This window comes from Fukomys damarensis, unplaced genomic scaffold (assembly GCF_012274545.1).
Source record: "Fukomys damarensis isolate Sample0158 unplaced genomic scaffold, DMR_v1.0_HiC HiC_scaffold_15, whole genome shotgun sequence".
Taxonomy (NCBI): Eukaryota; Metazoa; Chordata; class Mammalia; order Rodentia; family Bathyergidae; genus Fukomys; species Fukomys damarensis.
Genome location: NW_022900927.1, coordinates 33462490 through 33476224, shown reverse-complemented (window position 1 = coordinate 33476224; position 13735 = coordinate 33462490). Strand labels below are relative to the sequence as shown.

Genomic DNA, 13735 nt, shown 5'->3' with positions numbered 1-13735 from the left:
ATATATATATATATATATATATATATTTGAAGTGATAAAGGATTACTCTGGATATGGTTTAATCAGATATGTTAAATATACTGTACTTATGTTAAAGTACCATATTATGTCACAGAGATATGTCCTGAAGTATTTACGGATGAAACTATGATATCTGGGTAGTCTGAGGAAATGTAGGGGAAAGGCACATAAATACAAATGAAATTAGTTACCAGTTGGTAATCATTGAAGTTTGGCAGTGGGTACATAGGGACTTACTGTACTATTCTACTTTTTAGACGTGTTTGAAATATCCATAATAAAAGTTTTTATTAAAAATCCAGACATAAGTAACAATAAAAATATTATCTTTATATTAGTCTCCCTGCAGAAAAAAGCCAAAGATGGGTACTGAGAATCTATATATTCAAGAGGATTATAACTCTGGGCTTTGCAGAACTTAGTTTCTGCTAATGGAAAGTAATTAGTAGTTCACTTCCTTCTGAGTACACTTATAATCGGTCTGATGATCAAATTTAAAATCTTTTGTTTTTTGAGATCAGGTTACACTATGTAGCCCAGTATAGTCTTGGGTTTGTGATCGTCCTGCCTCAGCCAAAAACTAGGATTATAGAAATGAGCTACTGGGTCTGGCTTCAAAGTAAACATATCAAACAGCAATGACATTTCATTTTCAGAAAAATACTCTGGCTGGGTGTGGTGGTGCAATCCTGTAACTGCAGCACTCTGGGAGACTGAGGAATGAGGACTGCAAGTTTTAGCACAGTCTGGGCAATTTAGCGAGACTTTGCCTTCATATGAAAATCAAAAAAAGGTTGGGGATGTAGCTAGTGTTAACTCCTCAAATTTAATCCCCAGTACCACTAAGAGAAAAAAAAAGAGAAAGTTTGGGGGAGAAAGAGAGGGAGAAAGAAAGGCAAAGAGGAGAAGGGGAAACAAACTTTGGTCCACAACCAAATTTTGGTAGCATACATTATGGTAAAAAGCATTAACCAAGGAAATAATTTTACGTACTTCAGGGCAACCTATATCCAAGACTGTTTTCAATGCTGACAATTTAAAATTGGCAAAATAAATCAGGAAAATAGTTCTGAATACAAAAGTAATTAATTTACTGCCAAAATAAACCAGCTTCTAAAGCAGAGTAAATTACTCATTGACTAAAACATCATCAGCTATTAACACTAAAAATCCACAAGACTATAATAAACTTTGTGTGTGTTTGTGTATGGTGCTGGGGATTGAACCCATGGAATAGTACATGCTAAATACACACTCTTCTACCAACGTACATCTCCAGCTCCAAGACTATAATCAATTTTAAAGAAAGATTTGGGAGTGGGGGCATGGCTCAGAGCACTTGCCTATCATTGTAAGGATCTGGGCTTGACCTTAGCACCAAAGGAAAAAACACAAAAAATGGATTTAACCTTCTATGACAAAGAAGAGGTGTGTCAGGTAAAGCTACCTTTCAGAAAACACTTAATTTTGACAAATGTACAAGTGTGTGCATAAAAATTTCTGTGCCTATTTAATAAAGCACAGAGCCAAAGAAAGAAGATACATTTTAATTTTGTTTTTGGAACTAAATGTGCCATCAAACTCTATTACAATGAAACTGTTTTCTTCTCAGATACAAAGCTTTCCCCTTGATTTTTTTTTTTTTTTTTTTTGGTACCAGGGATAGAACTCAGGACCTAGGGCTTGCCAGGCAGGAATGGTGTCCCTGAGCTATATCCCGGGCCCTCTTTTTTTATCGGCATTTTCCTACTTAACGGAAGGGATTCTGCACCACTGTTTATATAACAGTTCTGCTAATTTCATTTCTGTACCACAGTGATTCTTAAAGAGCATCTCATCTATTTTTTCCAAAATTTTCTTTTATCCCCTCAAGTAAAAAAAAGCAAACAATCAAGTTCTCCTTCTATACTTCCACAACTCTGATCACATCTGCTATCAAATGTCTAAGAGGTTTCCTGCACACAAGGAAATCAACTCAGTGGCAGATACCAGCTGGGTGTCCTCTAATTCAATTGTGACTACTGTCAGATCCCACAGGCCAACGATGCTTTTATTTCTTATGATATTGTTCATCTATTACTCATAGTGTTTTACTTTTTAATGCTTAAAAAAAAAAAAGGACTCAATTTTTATAGCCACCAGCAATTAATTCCAGAATGTATTCTGTTTGGTTAGCAAACTGCCAGGTGAAAAAAACATTTTATATATAGTATATCTAAATGTCACTGCTGTCAGTTTCTACCTGTAACATGATGCTTAAGGTTTTTCAAATGTCTAGCCAATTATGTCAATCCATATATCCTAGAGTTACTTTTAGAATATGACTTCAATTTTCACCAACAGGGTTTTAAGTCACACAGAAAAAGGGAAAAAGTTTTAGCACTAATTTATACATACCATGGACAGATTTCCCAAAAACTCTGAAGACTGTGTAAGCTGAGGAGATCTCCCTTCTGTTCCCAAAATGCAGGAAACATCTGGATATTTTGGTAAGCTTCGGTTTGGTGGAGTAACTACAAATAAGTGGTTAACAGAAAAAGCGCAAGGTATAGGAGAATTATCAAAATCAAGCAAGCAAGCAAAAAAGAAGAAATATTTCAGTTTTCAATTATTTAGATTCTAACCAATTAAATACTTTGTTAACATTTCCATGATATAAAAGTTTAACTTATTTTTCTAAATTTGAAATTTTAGTACTACTGAGCCAATCAGGGAAAACTACTACAAACAGCTGTTTCATTGTAATATAAATGAGCAGTTAAGAAAAGACACTAACCTATGGATCTTTCATATTCTAATTTTATAAATGATACTGAGCCTTGTGCTTTGGTAAACAGACTATCTTTTCAATAGAACTTACTACCCATATTAACTTTTCTAAGTATCACTTTCAGCTTTGGTAAAATAGAGGTAACAATACCTATGTCACAGTTACTGTGAATTTATGTGAAATATAGTACCTTGTTCATGATACTAGCTAAACAAATAACTATAATCATGATTTGTGCTTACTTATTGATGCTGTAAACAAATATTATGTGCACAATAAATATCTGCTGTTATTATAACTACTGTTATTATTAAATACATTTTTTTCTCCTCAGTACTGGGGACTGAATTTAGGGCCTTTGTATTGAGCTACCTACTCAGCCTATATTTTATTTTTGGAGACAGGGTCTATGCAAATTGCCCACGCTAGGTTCAAATTTACAGATCCTCTTGCCTCAACCTCCCAGAGTGCAGGAATGACAAGTTAGGTACCCAGCTTATTAAATACTTTGAAAGCAAAAAAGTCTTACAAGGCTGTCGAAATGAGCTGGGAGTTCGAGGAATCATCTGGTTTCGTGGTGTAGAATTGCCAACATTTTCATCATGAGAGGCTCGAACTTTACAAAGAGTTAAGAAAAATTTTCTATGTAGAAAAAAGATTATTGAAGTTACAACTAACCATAGTATTACTACACAAAATATGTGAATGTAATTTTTTAAGAACGCATGTGTAAATACCAAATAGCTTCTCTAGTGTGAGAAACTGAAAGTGTAAATAAGGATAAAAATGTAGAACAGATAACGTGAAATAGGAAGAAAAGGTGCAAAGGGGAAAGGAGAAAGGTAGGGGAAAGGAAAGAAGGAAAAGGAATAAATATGAGAAAAGGAAAAAATGGAAACAAGGTCTTCGTAAATAGGGAGGGGTGGAGAAGTTGGAGGGCAGGGGAATGGGGGATAAGAACCAAGTTATATCATGTAAAGGTACAAATTCCCAAAGATAAATGTCATCATATTGTATACCTAAAATGTACCAAAAAAACTTAAGGAATTAAAAAAAAAGAACTAAGATTTTATGGCTAATATCTTCTCTGTGCAAAGAGTAAATAATTTCCTCTGCCATTTAAATTCTCAGGTGTCAGTCTTAGCTAACTATACATTGTCTTAAGAGCTCTCAAACTGAAAAAGGCAATTACATCTCAGCACATGCTGCCCCCCAGTATGAGAGCTGGAAGATAGAATATCCTGTTTTCAGGGAAACAAATTGTAATTTCAATGACTTTCATTGACAGAATTATACTTACCAAATAAAGTATCTGTGGAGTGAACAAAACTAGCTTCTACAGTATTTTATTATAGTCAATGTTTAATAGTTCTCATAAAAAGAAAATTCTACAAAACAAACAGCAATTTGTATAATCATCCCCAAAATACAAAGGATACTCAAAACTCTTTTTTGGGCACTCTGCTTCCGTGCAGTCCGTGTCACCTCTGGCTCTCGGATCACAGGGGATAACATTTCTCCAAAGCCACTCCTAAAGTATAATTAATAACTTTTAATGTAGTATTTGCAAGCACCTTTATCATCATGATTGGTGAAGTCATTCCAAAAGCCAAGGCTTAAGCTGGAGATTTAGCTCAGTGGTGTGGCCGCCTGCCTTGCAAGTGCAAGGTCCTGAGTTCGATCCCTGGTACTGTAAACCAATAGCCAAGGCTTAGATATTTTTGCCACGCTTGACCTCCTGGCTCTAGATCTTGCTTAATTCTCATCCTCAAGCCTCACTTGAGTCTTACCTATACAGACTTCTTTGCTTTTCGAACACTCATGTTATTTTGTCCTAGGGAATTATTTCAACACTTGGAAACCTATATTATAACACTGTTGAAATAACTGCTTCATAAAAGTAAGTCTTTTCCCTGTTGAATTGTGGAGTTCCTTACCTGTAGACCTCTAAAGGACTTCTGCAATCTCTAAAAGATAGTCATACATTGCTTAAAGATGAAACAGGTCCCAAGAAATGTATCACTATGCAGTTCTGTCATCATACAATGTACTTAACACAAACTAAGACTGCTATGAAGTCAACTAGGTAACATATCTTATGAGACCACTGTTGTAGTATGTGGTCTACCATTGACTAAAACACCATGTGTGACTATACTTCAAGGCATAAAAATTATGAAAAAAATTGAGCTGATGAGATGGGAGGGTAAGTAAAATAATTCTAGTAAACTGGAGAAATGAACCTTCAGAGTATTTCTCCCCATAGTACAGTGAGTGTTGTTTCTTCTCCCAGCCCTATTAAAGACACAATGTTCCAGACCTCCCATCATCTAGAAATTAAATCATACGGATTATGAGCTGTGTTTTCAAACAAGAATCCAAAAAAAGAATCCAAACCAGGCAAGGTAGTACACGCCTAGAATTCCAGGCAGGAGTATCGCCAGTTCAAGGTCAGTCTGGGCTATACACAGACCCTGTCTGAAAAACAAAACAAAACAAAACAACCCACAATATCTCCCTTCCTCCCTGTCCTTTTGGTACTAAGGATCAAACTCAGAACCTCAACCTTGCCAAGAGCTAAATCCCTGGCCTTTTTCCTCCACTTTAAATCTTCATATACTTCTCTCTAGACTGCAGAATCAGGTTCCTATTTTCTAGCATGATATTTAAAGTGTGAACCCAGTGTTGGAGGTCTGCCCTATGATCAGTCACACCACCCCCATATAAACATACTGTATGCAATCATTCAGGTACACAAAGCACACACATTCTTTATATCCTTACATATCTAAACATGTTTCTTGTTTATGTTTTATATTTGTTTTTTTTTTTTGTTTTTTGTTTTGTACCGGGGATCGAACTCAGGCCCTTGGGCTTGCAAGGCAGGCGCTGGAACCACTGAGCTAAATCTCCAGCCCCTAAACATGTTTCTTTTACTTCTGCCCCTCTATCCACCTGAAGTACACCTACTTACTCATCAAGTAGCCTTATGGAGGCTAGAAATACAGTTCCACGTTGGCAATTTGGTTCTTCTATGTAGTATTAGCTTTCTAACTCTGAACAAGTTCCTTAATATCATTCAGCCTCATCATTACCTACGAAGACAGGATGACACTACTAAAGCTTATAGGAATGTTCTGAAGATTCAATAAGCTATTTAATGCATAGCACAACGGCAGTCATGTAATAGGCAATATTTGAGAATTCATAATGTGCTATTGTTCAAACATCACCTGTAAAGTTACCTCCTTTGAGAGGTTTTCCTGACAACTGCTGTGACGGAGGGTGTTGCTGACCCACCCTGCCCTGCCCCAACTCCCCATTCCCCACTCTCTGAGCTTTCCCCACCCAGGCGCCATTTGTGGGGGGCCTAGACCAACTACTTTGTTCTCCAGGGGAAAAACAAAAATGAATGACAGAATCACGGACTCAGCGAGCCTCTAGTAATACCTTTGGCTTGCTTCACCCAAACACGGGCACAAGCAACCAAAGTAACACAAGATTCATCTGCTTTCCAATATCCATTCATACATTCTCTGGTATAATTTAAACTCAGCTGTCGTAACTTTTCCCTAATATGCAACATGCAATCACCTGAATGCAGCCTTTCTCCTTTGCGCTCATAGACAGGAGTGAGATCTTAGTTTTCCTCTGGTCTCTAACAAGGGAGACTTAATTGCCCCTTCTTTTCAGAGTGCAGTACAAAACACTTTACCATTTTACACTGCTTGTTGGTCCCTTCCATTACAATGAATTCTCCAAAGCCAAGGACCCTGAACAACTCACTTTTGTCTCAGGGAACTAATATAATCACCAGACTATAAGAAGAACTCAGCTATTTGATGCTAGCCCAAAACCATCAAGACTGGGTGGAGATCTCAGTGCCCTCACTGACCAGCTTTGCGCTCTTGGGCTGGTCACCATTTCCAATGCCAGGCCACCACCTACCCCGCCCACCTCAGAACATCAGATGCGGCGTGAAATCCGCCAACAGATCAGAGTTGTCGTGGGAACGTACAGAATTGTCATTGTTCCCTCCCCCACCCACACAAGCGGCCTTTCCTCCCTGGGTTATCAAATCTCCAGGGCCAGGAAAAGAATTCTGTGGCCAACCCTCGGGACATCAACGGCTTCCTCTGGAAGTCTAGTTTTGATCATCTCGTTCCGCCAAGGGACAAGATTTTGGGCCCAGGTATTACTACCCAGACTGACCTGTCCATGGCTATAGCCTTCTTCACTTGGAACCTCTTAACATAGTCCAATTCAGCCACCGCGTTTCAGCCTTCCCGCTTTCCGGAAGCAAACCTTTCGACCCGGAAGCAACTCTAGAAAAAAAAAAAGTGCGCGGGACCGGGGAAAACTAAAATTTCTTCCGAGCGCATGCGCAACTCCCAACTACAGGCGTAGGCTCTGGGTGCTATTGCAAAAATTTACCAATGCGTGGCCGAGTGCCTGGGCCGTGGGGGCGGTGCCGTGGCTGCGTTGGAGCGGGAAGCGCGGCTACCTAAACCCGACCGCCCTTGTGGGTGTGGTCAGGCCCTGGGTGTCCCACCAAGGTACGGAAAGATGTGAAGTCCTTTCCTGGAGTTCTCCGTCAGAAAGAACCTGGACTTGGAATTCAGGCTGCACCATGCTTTAGGGGCCCCTGTCTCGGTCAGGACACTCGTCTCTTTGATTAAATTGTGGCGTGACCTCGATGTACAATTTTAAAAATTGCTCTTCATAATTGCTATTTGTTTTTGTTGTTTTGTCCCTGCCTTACAAGGAAAGTGACGGAGATGGCCGTTCCATTGTTTTCTTTTTTCTTTCTTCTGCTTTTTTCAGCCCTATTCTTTTTATAACGCCAACTCTCCTGTGGACGGTGTCGCACACTTGGTCTTCCACCACTCTGGAACAGACTGACAGGATGATTGGAAGTTTAAGCCCAACCTGGACAATTTAGTGACATTGGGAGATCCTGTCTCAACGAAAATTAAAAAGGGTTGAGAATGTAAGTCAGTTAGATAATAGGCTCAATCCCCAGTATGGGGAGTGGAAGAAGGGGACCTCTTCTGCTTGGCTCATTGGAACATTTAGTCTGTTTAGTGGAGTGGACTATTGACTGATTCTAGAATCACAAAAAAAATGAGATCTTTAAGTTTATTGTGATTTTATCACAATACAAGGCATCTCCACTTTCTACAAAATAAGTGTTCTTTTTCTTCACTCCTCATGGAAATCATTTGAAAGTTCACAAAAAGTTCTTCGCTTCTTTGAATTTTCCAGCAATGCAGATCTCATGAATCAGATCTTCCTGTCACATGACATCCTATTTATAAAGAGAGCTAACAATCAAAGAGTTATCTGTCAAAGTAATTAACTTACTGATTTTGTCAAAACCACGCTTGTTGATCAGTTCGTTTACAGATGATAGTTTGGGTACCTACATGTGAGCTTTGGAAACAATTCTTGTAATGTTAACCGAAGCCTTGTTGAATTTAAAAAAAGGTATTATTGACCAAAGGTACTGTGAATATGAAAAACCTGCAACACTCCAGATATTTGGACTTACATCATTGACACCTTGCGTCCTGATGACAAATGCCAATTTGGGTTCTGTGGGTACACGTAAGTTCCCAGTTTTTCTTGCCATTCTAGCCATTCAAATCTCAGTTCTGGACAAGTATGTATATTCCTTGTGATAGTGGATAATTTTTCCATAGACACAATGACACACACCTTCCTCTTTATCTTCCGTGTGTGTGGGTGGGTGTGTGTGTGTGTGTGTGTGTGTGTGTGTGTGTGTGTGTGATACTGGAGATAAAAGCCCAGGGATATTCTTACCACTGAACTGTGCCTCCAGGCCTTTTTATTTTTCATTTTGAGACAGTCTCAGTAAATTCCCAGTCTAAGTTTGAACATGGGATGCTCCTGCTTCAGCCTCAAAATAGCTGGAATTACAGGTATGCGCCACAGCACCCAGCTTCCTTCTTGCCTCTTGAAGCATCTTTTGGGCAAATTTTTTTTGTCAGGTACTTGATCATCAGCTCTGGGAAATGTTTTCTTAAGGTTTCCTGGTACAGAAGAAATCTTTTTCTTTCTTCAGTACTCTACTTGGTTGCAGTTGGAAAAGAAATCATTTTAAGTTGTCAAAGGTATTTTACATTCTGCTTTGGGAAACAGTGTTCTTAGGAAGGCTTCTTTATACCTTATCCACCTGAAAACAATATAGTATTTTGGAAAAAATACAGCTTTGAGCTTGATTTAGGCTTGAACCCTCAGGAAGTATGAAGGTTCCTCATCTGAAGAAAAGAGATTATAGCCGGAGTGGTGGCGCACACCTGTAATCCCAGCTCTCAGGAGGCTGAGGCAGGAGGATCGCTGTGAGTTTGAGACAAGCCTGGGCTACATAGTGAGTTCCAGGTCAGTCTCAACTACATAGTGAGACCCTGTCTCAAAAAACCAAAAAAAAAAAAGAGAGAGAGAGATTATAATTTCTTTTTCAGAGAGTAGTGAGTAGTTGTAAGGATTGCAAATGTGATGTCAAATGTACACCGGACAAAGAGGTCCTTCACATAAGACATTCTTCTACCTAGTCACAATATAATAAACAGAACATTTAATATAAACACAATACTATAATTAACAAACACAAATTTCCCCAAATGTTTCAATGCCCTTTATAACTGTTCTCCGGTGTGTGATCCAATATAGGATCATTTATATCGTTATATTGCTTTGTTCTACTTTAATTTAGAATAATTTTCTCAACTTTGACTGCATTCTTTTGTCATCAACTTTCACACTATCTGTCTCCCCCACCACACACACACACGCACGCACGCACGCACGCACGCACACTGGGGATTGAATTCAGGGCAAGCACTCTTATCACTCTTACATTATTTTCACACTATCTGTTTCCCCCACCACACACACACACGCACGCACGCACGCACACTGGGGATTGAATTCAGGGCAAGCACTCTTATCACTCTTACATTATTTTTCACAAAATAAAAGAAACAAGATTTTCCTCCTTTATTAAAATAAAACATGAACACCCTACCTAACCTCAGCCCCAAACATAGACTAGGTAACTGGTCATTCGCACTCTGCTACGTTCATATCCCTACTGACTTTTTAAAGAATTCAGACCAGTTTGAAGAGAGTCCCTCAATTTAGGTCAGTTCAGGGGCTGGGGATTTAGCTCAGTGGTTCCAATGCTTGCCTCAGAAATGTAAGGACCCGATTTCAATCCCAGGTACCAAGAAAAAAAAATTGGCTCATTCTGTTTCTCTGTGATAAGCATTTGTAACTACATTTGTTAGGGTGAGGGCAGAAATATTACATAGGTGTTATTAAGTCTCCCTTTCTTTCTTCCTCATTTCTTCTTCTGTTCCTTCCTCTCTCTCAATCCCTACCCACCCCTTCTTCAAGAGACAGGGTTTTGTTATGTAGACGAAGATGGCCTTAACTTGTTATGTGTCCTGGGCTGGCATGCAATGCACTCCTTCTTCAGCCTCCTTGGATGCTGGGATTACAGTCATGCAACACTAAGCCTGGTGAGTATTACTTACAAAAATCATCTTAGATGGCACCTGAGGTCAGTCTGTTTAATTCAAAATCTACTCAATCCCCTTGTTCCTTCCAAAGAATTATCTTTTCACTTGGTATTTTTTTTCTAGATATTACCTTTTCTCTCTCCTTCCCTTCCTACTCAAATGTCTGTTTTGCTAAATTGTAAATAGCTGTGGGTAGCTTTCTTACTATAAATGCAACATATGTGTCTCTCAAAGAAAGCTAATAGACCTAAAGGGGAGAAGTAAATTCTCATGACTACATCTGACTACCATTCTTGAGATTCCCCATCAAGACTCACTCAGATGGGTGTCAGGAGTAGAGATCATGCTCAGCATCGGGGAGGCCCCCAGTGTAATTCTCAGCTCCATGGAGGGTGGGGGCAGAAAATGTCACTCACTAAATCCAGCCAACCCACTGTATTTTCAGTACCACTACAACTTTGAATTTTTAGTTTATGAGTACATGTAATACATGTTTACATTCCTTTTGGGAAGGTGATACTTGCACATCACTCATCTTAATTCCTTTTTTCATCTCCTTTCCTACCTCTTCCCCCGCTTCCACCCATCACTTGGTCCTCCTCCCTTTTAAGAACAATCTACTCCCCTATTTTCTATTATTTATTTTGCTCTTTATTTTTACCCTGGGTTGCTCATATAAGAGAAACCATATGATATTTAAGCTTGTGTATCTGATTGATTTCACTTAATATTATGGCTCGAGGTGCATCCATTTTCCTACAAATGAGTTGTTTATCTATCTTTACGCTCCACTGTGTGTAAATAGCACATTTTCTTTATCAATTCATCTGTTGATGGACATATGGGCTACTTCCAAAATCTAGCTATTATGAATTGTGCTGCTATAAGCATAGGTATGCATGTGTGACTGTCATATGATGTCTTTCACTCTTTCAGGAAGATACCTAGAAGGGGAATAGCTGAATCAAGCAGAATTACTAGTTTTAGTATTTGAGGACTCTTCATACTGATTTCCCTAGTGTTTGTATTAGTTTACAGTCCCACCAACAGTGTAGAAGGATTCCTTTTCCCCTGCAGCCTCTCCAGCATTTGTTATTATTTGATTTCTTGATGATGACCATTCTTTCTGGGGTAAGATGAAATCAGTGTTGCTTCAGTTTGCCTTTCTGTAATGTCTAGGGAAGTTGAGCATTTTTTTCATGTATTTATTGGCCATGTGTACTTCTGTGCAGTGTCTATTCACTTTGCTTGCCCATATTTTGATTGGGTCTTTTATTTGGGGAGAGTGTAATTTTTTAAAAAATTATATATTCTAGGTAAAAGAGCAAAGGGGAAGGCACCACAGTCATGAATTTGAAGTTATATTACAAAGCTCCTGTGATTAAAACAGCATGGTACTGACACAGAAAAACCAGACATGTGAATCAGTGGAATTAGAATAGAGGATACAGAAACAACTCCAGGCCCACTCAGCTACCTTATCTTTGACAAAGGTCCAAAAACATCCACTGGAGGAAAGATAGCCTCTTTATTTTTTTCCAGTACTGGGGATAAAATTCGGGACCTTGTGCTTTCAAGGAAGGCACAGCACCACTGAGCTAACCCCCCAGCCCTGAATATAGCCTCTTTAATAAATGTTGTTGGGAGGGCCAGGGATATAGCTCAGTGCTGCCACACCTGCCTGGCAAGTGCAAGGCCCTGAGTTCAATCCCTGCTACTGGAGAAAAATAAAATAAAATAAATGGTGTTGGGGAAACTGGCTATCCACATGCAGAAGATTGAATCTAGACCTATATTTCTTACCATGTACTAGATTAAAATAAAAATGGATAAAAGAACTAAATGTTAAACCAGAAACACTTAAGCTGCTAGGAGACAAAATAGGTAAAACTCTTGATGTCATAGACATAGGCAGGGACTTTCTGAACAGAACCTCAGTTGCAAGGAAATAGTTCTGAGAAGCAACAAATGGGATCATATCAAATTAAAAAGCTTCTGGGGCTGGGAATTTAGCACAGTGGTACTGCCAGTTGCCTTGCGAGCACAAGGCCTCAAGTTCAATCCCTGGTACAAAAACAAAAACAACAACAAAAAAACCCAACTTCTGTGCAGCAAGAGAAGCAACTAACAGAGAAGGCACCACGTACACAATGGTAAAAAGGTTTTGCCAGTGATTCCTGAGCTACTACATTTTATAGTGGTGCTTTAAATAGTTACTGATAATTGGAACAAATGAGGTTATATACTATTTCATAATCTGTTTATTCAACTAACAATCTGAACATCTTTTCATGTCAAAAATTATTAATCTACGTTCATAATTTAGCCAACATTTTGAGAATAACATTCCTTCTTTCATTTTCATTTCTAACATGGCCTAATGTAGCCTGACTTTAACCTTCGCTGGGAAATGAAAACTATTCAATACAAGGTTGCCAATGGTCTCTTTCTAGTAAAAGTTTGTTAGAGCACCCTCGTAATCCCAGTATGAGGCAGGAAGACTGTCATGAGTTCAAGGCCAGCCTAAACTACAGAAAGAACCTATTTCTAAATAAGTAAATAAATAAATACTAAAAATACAATAAAAGTTTGCTTTTCGTTTGACACCAGTGATATTCTCTTCCTAGCTACTCCCCTGCTCCTGCATGTCATGACTTAGTAGGCTTCTCTAGTCCATGCTGGCTCCTCTTGGCCAGCCTCCTCTGTGGGCTGTAGAAAACTGCATTTCCCTTCAATGATAATCTTTTCTAGAGTTCTGATTTAAGCCCTCTTTTCTTCTCTTCAAGTCTGTTCTATTCTCAGGCTTTAAACAACCATTTCCCAATAGGTCCTCCAATATCTATAGTCTACCCGATACACAGATTTTTTTTATTCAATTCATACATTTGATTGCTTATTAGATACATACACTTGGAGGATACAAAGCATTATAAAATTTAACATGTTCTTCTGGGCATGGTAGTGAACACCTGTATTCCTAGCACTCAAGAGGCTGGGGCAGGAGGTTTGCTGCGAGTTTGAGGACAGCCTTGGGTACATCATGAGTTCAAGGCTAGCCTGAACCCATAGTGAGACCTTGTCTCAAAAACAACAAACAAAAGGGCCAAGGATTTAGCTCGGTGGTGCCATGACTGCCTTGCAAGCACAAGGTCCTGAGTTTGATCCCAGGTGATGAGAAACAAAAATAAAAACAGCAAACAAAAAAATTAACATGTTTTAACTCTTAAACCTGAACTCAAGTTAGTGTCCTCCCTTGCTCCACACCAAATGACACAACAAACCTAGCTGTTCTTTAATTTTTTATCTTGGCAAATGGCCTCATCCAGTTATCTAAATAAAAAATCAGGAATTTGCTCTCAATACAAATGAAGTTCCATGAGGCAGACATTTGTATTTCATT

The 13735-nt window shown here is 38.8% G+C and overlaps 1 protein-coding gene and 1 long non-coding RNA gene across 3 annotated transcripts in view; one reads left to right on the top strand and one right to left on the bottom strand.

Moving 5' to 3' along the window:
- Nup107 (nucleoporin 107) overlaps nt 1–6755 on the bottom strand; it is a 39566-nt gene extending 32811 nt beyond the window's left edge. Inside the window, exons 1-4 of the mRNA XM_019210646.2 lie at nt 6687–6755; nt 4231–4322; nt 3321–3407; nt 2419–2534 (exon numbers count right to left, since the gene is read on the bottom strand). Coding sequence (XP_019066191.1) covers nt 2419–2534; nt 3321–3407; nt 4231–4322; nt 6687–6715 — 324 coding nt within the window. The 5' untranslated portion in view covers nt 6716–6755. The remainder of the gene's footprint in view (nt 1–2418; nt 2535–3320; nt 3408–4230; nt 4323–6686) is intronic.
- Nucleotides 6756–6840: 85 nt separating this feature from the next.
- LOC104876253 lies at nt 6841–11791 on the top strand. Of its 2 annotated transcripts, XR_784294.1 has the most exons (4): nt 6841–6983; nt 7616–8398; nt 10217–10335; nt 11652–11791. It is a non-coding gene; the product is annotated as an uncharacterized LOC104876253 (long non-coding RNA). The 2 variants fall into 2 exon arrangements; XR_004517287.1 differs by lacking the exon at nt 6841–6983 and having other exon boundaries at nt 7181–8398.
- The last annotated feature ends 1944 nt before the right edge of the window (nt 11792–13735 follow it).